The 7238-nt window shown below is 33.4% G+C and overlaps 1 protein-coding gene across 2 annotated transcripts; it reads left to right on the top strand.

Annotated features, from left to right (window-relative positions):
* Nucleotides 1-1007: 1007 nt before the first annotated feature.
* LOC136218297 (F-box protein At2g27310-like) lies at nt 1008-3692 on the top strand. 2 transcript variants are annotated; one of them, XM_066005093.1, is made up of 2 exons: nt 1008-1177; nt 2188-3692. In XM_066005093.1, exons 1-2 carry the CDS (start codon nt 1169-1171, stop codon nt 3319-3321), a joined length of 1143 nt encoding a protein of 380 aa, XP_065861165.1. In that variant the 5' UTR covers nt 1008-1168; the 3' UTR covers nt 3322-3692. The 2 variants fall into 2 exon arrangements, with proteins under 2 accessions (XP_065861165.1, XP_065861166.1); XM_066005094.1 differs by having other exon boundaries at nt 1008-1206.
* The last annotated feature ends 3546 nt before the right edge of the window (nt 3693-7238 follow it).

The following is a 7238-nucleotide window of genomic DNA, read 5'->3' as shown; positions in this document are numbered from 1 at the left end:
TCCTTTTCTGGAACTTCATTGCCCTGTCACGAAGTCCACTTTGGTCTACTACGATAATGTAAGTTTCGTTTACCTCTCCGACAATCCGGTTAAACATTGACGAACCAAGCACAATGAGATGGACATCCATTTTATGCGTGAGAAAGTCGATCTATCAAAAAGTTCGAACTAGGACCATATATGCCGTATTGAAAATGGTTCCGTCTAATTTGTTGTAGATAAATCAAATCAGTTCGACTAAGACCGGATATCTGGCCAGTTCTCGAGTCGAACTATAACCATCTATCAAGAAATTTTTAAAACATTTAGTCAATAAGAAAAATATATTAAGAAAGTAAAAAAGAAATTAAAATATGTTAGAACTATATATTCTATTTTTTCTTATCCATTTCAAAACAACTTCTTTCCATTTTTCCTAATGTTATAGTAAAAAAAACTATTTTATTTTTCAATAGATTTTTTTATATACTTTTTTTTTTAAAACACATTTTTTTAGTAAATAATTTATTAGTCCTCCATTTTTTACATAACACTGTTTAGTTCCCATATTTCGAAAATCACATTATAATGTTCTTATATTTTGTCAATATTAACCTTTTGGTCTTTATTTCTATTTTTTTTAGCCGTTATATTTGGTATAAACAGAGAGACAGAAAATAACAGAATAATATAGTCATTATGTATTGTATTATGGTTGTACTGAAAGTTAAGATATGTTGGATTAAATATCTAAAAAAATAAAATAACCAAATAATTAATATTAATAAAACATAGAAATATTTTTAAAATTGGAGCACTTAAGATTTTTTTTTTTTTTTTTTTGAATGGAGGAGGACTTGAGACTTAACAAAACATGAGGATTAATTATTTTTTATTTTTTTAAATATGAATAGGCGATCTAGTGAGGAGGGAGATGGTGAAATGACGTGGCAATCCGCGGTGAAGTGGAGAGTAAGAGAGAGGGGATTTTATTTGATCTTAAAATGCCGTCTGTTGGCTTGGCTTGGCTTAAGTTAAAAACTTGAACAACTGCAACAATAACCATAAGCAGCTCCCTATAAACTTCCAGACCCGATCACTATATTTGTCCTTACATTACATCTCTCTCATTTCCTGCCGCTAATTTTGGTCTCTTCGTTCTCTGGGGGATGGGAAGGGGTGATTGCTCATGTACGAGGTGCGTCCACTGTTTCTCACTCTATATAGGTCATGCTTCTGCTCTTCTTTGCTTTTTTTCCTTTTGGTCATTCAATTTTGGCACAGAAAGGTTCTTCCTTTCTTAAATTTATTGGAATTTGATTATACACTATTCGCATTAACCTGAAATTATGAGATTCATTCTTGTAGAATATGTACAGCTGACGGATCAAACCAACTAGATCTAGATGTCTACTTATTTTGGTAGGACAGAAATAAGTTTTGGCAAAATTATTGTTGATGCTTAGGACCACATGATTATAGTCATTATGTAATTTGTATTAGATATTTCCGATATTTTAAGATTGGAACTTTTGTACTATTGATTTTCTATTAATCTTCCATGGAAATATGGACTTCATTTGTGAGCTAAGCATAAATTGTGTGTTTTGGGGTGGAGATTGGGCTTGGTAGACGGCGTCTGCTGCTTTTTTGACATTCACGATGTAAATTACAAGATAGTACTTGTTTGAAACACTGCATCACGTCACGTATTTAGAGACTTGTTGAGGCCTTTCTTCCATTCTATGACAAGTAAAACATGGTCATCTTGTATGAAAACATTCTTTTATATGATTATGTATACAACTCTGCATAAGGCTGTAGTCTTTCCTACTTCTACTATTGTTAAAATTGGAGTTAATGAGATAGGATTCTTTCTGGGGAAGTTCTACCAATATGCTAAGTAGAGCTGAGCAAAGTTGCAATATGTATTCCTTATACACACACACCTTAATATTTGTTGTATCATGAAAAAAGAGTTGGAGTGCCTCTATGCTGAAGTTAGTTGTTTACTTTCAAGGATTGATTAAATGTCTATGACGGTTGCACTGGTTTGAGGGGCATGTGCTGGAAAAATAGTAGCATGGTCCCCCTACTATCAAACACCTTTTTAAATTTTAAAATGAAATAAATCATTCACTAAGTTAATTCTTGTTGAACAAATATCTGTTTATTCATACACTAAACATTTTGGTTGCTAATAAACAGGAGTTAATGGGCACGACGATTACACCAGTTGAGAGTATGGCATCTTTAAGCAGTGATATCTTCTATGACATATTGAGGCGGCTTGATGGCCCGTCATTGGCCATCGCAGCATGTGCCTGTGCTGCATTCTCTTCCATTTCAAAAGAAGAGAAGTTGTGGGAAAATGTTTGTTCTACTATGTGGCCTTCAACAAATAGGGAAGATGTCAAAAGCTTAATAATGTCAATAGGTGGATTCAGAAAGTTTTATGCAGACTGTTTTCCACTTATCCTTAACAAGGAAGTTAGTGAGTATCAACGGAATCAGTATCTAGATTACCCTGAAGAATGGGCTGAGGCTGAATACTATGGTGACATGGATGAATATGAGAATATTTTGCCATCAGATTTTGTTTCTATTGTTGATATAAGGTACAAAGATAAATCAATATGTTCAAAAATCCTGTGGGGCATTCCTAATTCCAATGGATCCAGTGGTTGGTTTTACAACTGCCCGTTTCGAATTGATCTTCTTACTTATGCGGCCATAGATGATGACAGTGAAGGCGAAGTATTCCTTTCAGTTTCTGATGGTCTTCCACCAATTTTATCCATGGAGAAAGAAAGAAAAGATGGAAAACTCTGGAGGGAGCTTCGTGATGGACTTCGGCTTAGTTGGATTGTTGTAAACAAAAAGATTAAGCAAGCTGCTAATCTTGCTAGCTGGAGCCCTCTTGGCGGGCAAAGACATTGGCCAACAGACAAGGATTTCGTGATACGTTTTGGATCTGTCCTTTCTGCAAAAGACATTCTTCCTTGCCAGGTAGTAGAATGTATCCTCATCATGAAGTTTAGAGTTATTCATATGGAAGAAGAAGGCGGTCAGACAACTCTCAAATTAACAGAGCTAAGCATGCAATTAGAAGACATGGAAGGTGCTCATATTAATGGAAGAAACAGTTTGCTGATTCTTAAGGAAGCATTGAGCTGCCATAGGAGCAAAAACTATAGCGAAGTTCTCGAGTCTTGTCATTTGTACGCAAAAGTTCAAAACGAGTTAAAAGAGGAGAAGATGAGAAACGAAAGCAGGATCGATAGACTCTTTATCATAACTGGTATAGCTTCTTTCCTTACATTCTGGTACTATATTTTGTGATAATGGAGACTGAATTTTAATTTAGCATTGTTAGGTGAAAATGTTGTAACAAACTAATGATGTAAAATTCAGTTTTGCCTTAGCTTACTATATAAGTTACTCATCTTCTGGAGGATGATATTTCCACTTTTATGTTGGTGATTAAGAAGTTCAGTTCTGTCTGCAGCATAAGAAAATTAGGTGTAGCATTCCCCTGGTTATGGAATTAATACATTTGTTAGGCATTTTTTTTTGCAGTTTGAAGTTTTTGTTAAAAAAAGATGAGGTTGTACATATTTTTTTTATTGTTTTGTTTTTGTTGGTGATCAGAGGAGTCTTGTGAATACTTTATGGAATGGACATTTAATTTAGCTAGTGGATGGATATTATTATTTGTTGTGGGTTGGCATGATTTATGATTTATGATTAAATACGTTTTCATTTATGTTACCATCTTTATGATAATGGTGTGATGTGAACAACACTTGGGACATATTTAAGGACAAAATTGATTCTTGTCATGTAACTCTAGATTTCACATGTTTTAAACTGCAACTAAGATCTTATTTAGAGGACCAAAAGTAGTATTTCACAATGGTTCTTTTTTATTAATTACATGTTAGGCCACTTGTATATGTTAGGTAATATTTTCCTTTTGAGGTACATGTTTGCAATGAAGGTAAACCTATTATATCTATGATATCAAAACTATACCTATTTGGATTTGGATGATAGCTTATTTGTGTATTACTATTTACTTGGTGTTTCGATAGTTGTGGATTTGAGGTGACTTTATTAAATATGCAATCTCCTATTTAGATATCTTTTGGAACTGAAGTCAAACCTATCTATTATTCAGAGGTTAGTTCTCAAACTCCAATTTCTTTGTGTAAATTTAGCCTTTGTTTGGGAGTTTGGGGGTTAAAGGAGGTGAGAGTTAAAAGATGTAATGGAAAGGAAAGGGAAGTGATGAAAATGAAAGTTAAAAATTAACCTTGTTTGGGAGTTTATAGAATGTAAATGAGGTTAAATGTTTAACTTCGTTTGGGAGTTTAAGTGCGGAGGGGAATGAAGGTTAAATTTACTCTGCAGAGACAATTTTTTAAAAAACTTTACGTTACTCCCATTAACTCCCAATTTGGAGGTTAGAGGAAGTAAACATTTAACCCCATTAACCTTCATTTACTCTCAAAAAACAACTCCCAAACAATGGCTTAAGTTTATGAAAATACATAATTTAATAAAAAAAAATTACAACATCAAGAAAAACTAAATAAAAACCTGAATAATTTATAAAGAACAAATCAGTTATTAGCTATATTATTGTGTGATAGAGTACAAGTTTAGTAAAATAATGCAATTTTACGTCTGATATTTACTAAACAGTGCAATTTCAAGCCTCATTAATGAAAGCGAATTTTATTTTTTATATCCAATTTCATGTTTTGACTGCTTTCCAACCTGCAACATTCTGACCATTTAAGACTTGAAATTACACATGTTCTGTTAATTAAAAAAAAACTCATCTTTGCTGCAAAACAAAGGTTAGATGTACACATACATTTGATGAATGTACAAGCAATTATATATATATATACGAATAACAATTGATAATTATTTCAACGAACATATTAATCACAATTGGTATAAGCACATCACATGTAAAAGTTATGTGCACCTTCCAACCTTATTTCTCCCCGTGGTCAAAGACTCATTTCCTAGGTAACTTCGCTTACTTGTTTTGATATGGGATAACAAATACGTCTCTCATGTTCTTAAATGTAAAGGTTTTGGTAACCTAGTGGAGATTACAATGGATATACTTGTCTTAACATCAAGACTCCCATAGAAACATATATTTACATTTCTCCACTCAAGGTCAAACAACATATAAAAGTTACTAGGCTATGAGTGATGTACATATACCTACTCTCATGCCTCACGGAAAACATGGAAAGTAGAGGTATGCACATTGTAGCTAAAAGGGATCGGAAACATTAAGTGTGAATTCTGATGATGTAAAAAAAAAAAAAAAACCACTTAGAAAATTTTAAAATTTTAAAAATTAGTTATTTTTACCGTCGTGAAAGTATTAAACACACAAGCTTCAACTAATTAAATGATTAAAGAAATGGTTGATTCATGTTTTTAAAGCTCCCTGAAGTTGTTGAATATTTGGTGTGATGGAATCACCTTTCATCGAAGCCCTAAAGATTGTCAAAAATATAACTCCATATAATTAACTCTTAATTTAAAAGTGTCTTTCGTGAAATCAAGTACTTTATGTAAATCATCTTTACTCAATGTTACTTCGAGTAACTATAAAAAGTATTAGTTAATTTGTTTTTTTAATTAACTAATTTAGCCAAAAAAAAATATTTTTAATTCCCTAACAGAGCTGCCACTATAAGGGGCCGGAAACTCACATCCCAATTATCACTTTCTTGGTTGTTACTTCTGAGAACAGTGAGCAGGGCATCATGTAAATATTTCTTACTTTCGGGGGAGCCAAACAACTGCACCGCGTAGTTTGGTGCTGGTCGTGAGGAATGGTATCACGTAGTTTGATACAAATGAATAGCTTGAAACAATTGGTTTCTAAAAGACAGAGTCGACATCCGGTTCAAACCAAGTAGGAAAAATATGTAAAGCTGGTCACGAGGGACTACTATAACTTCCAAAGACTAGATTCATGTACAATCGCTTCCTTACTAATTGTTAAACAAATTTAAACTTTAGTCAATGATATTTTTTTATAATGTTTATGTCAATTTACATTTATATACATTTATATGCTAACACGATATGCAAATATATTTATGAGCTTTTCTAAGATATAAATTATCCTTTTGACATGAGTTTTATTCAAAACAGTTTTAAAACCTTTGTTGAAAATAATTCAAAACGTGATTCATAGCAATTTGGAATCTTTTAGTTAAAACGAGTTTAGAACTATATTGGAAACAATTTGAAAATCTGTATTACACACTTTTCTTGAAATACTTTCGTTTCAAAATCAACAGGTCAAAATAGACTCACAAGTATAATAAATAAATAAATAAAGCATAAAAGAGAGAGAGTAAATGGGATTTTATGCCCTCAGTGTGTTACCATTGGAGCCTCTTTGTAGTATTTGGTGTGGATTCTGCACTAGGAGTCCTCTTGAATGCTTTTGATCTCTATTGATTATGTGAATCTCTCACGTCTGGTTCCTCAAATTAGAATAAAATGATTTTTGGTAAAAAAATTTTACTTTCCCTCTCTAAGATTTCCCAAACTTTCTCTTTCTCTCTTTCTCTTTTTTATTTCTTTCTTTCATTTTCTCTCACTAAATTTCAGCGGAACTCTCTTCAATCCAAAAATGGAGAGCTCCCTCAACCCTTTGGTAAGTGTGTCTTTTATAGGCACACCCGAAGGGGTGCTGGCCGCCAACAAGCACATGCTAGCCGTGACCAGTAGATTGTTTCCCGATTCTCAAAATTTGATTTAGAGAGAAGGCCCCACCGAGTGGAGTGATAGTCCGTTTTTTGGTCCACATATCAATGCTTGAGGGCAGTGACAAACTTCATGAATCATAATCATGCGGCCCTATGAATCTAAGTGTTTGGGTTTTGAAGATTCCAAACCGTTCGAGGCTCCATCTTTTAGAAATTCTAGCATTTCCATTGATCATACGCATTTCAAAAATCGATCGGTGCTTATTCCTTATTGGGTAAGTCTCTGACATCATCGAGACTGCAAATATATACTCACAATACCTTTCTCACTCATCAATTTCTTGCAGTGATTATGGAATTGAGATCCATCGGTTCTAGAGACAAACACGATTGGCAGAGGTCCAAGCAAGAAAAATGATAAGGAAGGAGGACTGGTCGAGGATCTCACCAGTCAAGAGGATTCTTATGCTTCACCTCAAGATAAATTCAAGGGTTCCTTGG

The sequence above is a fragment of the Euphorbia lathyris genome, chromosome 2 (genome assembly GCF_963576675.1).
Source record: "Euphorbia lathyris chromosome 2, ddEupLath1.1, whole genome shotgun sequence".
Lineage (NCBI taxonomy): Eukaryota > Viridiplantae > Streptophyta > Magnoliopsida > Malpighiales > Euphorbiaceae > Euphorbia > Euphorbia lathyris.
Note: the sequence above shows the minus strand (reverse complement) of the source record. Positions and strands in the feature narration are given on the sequence as shown.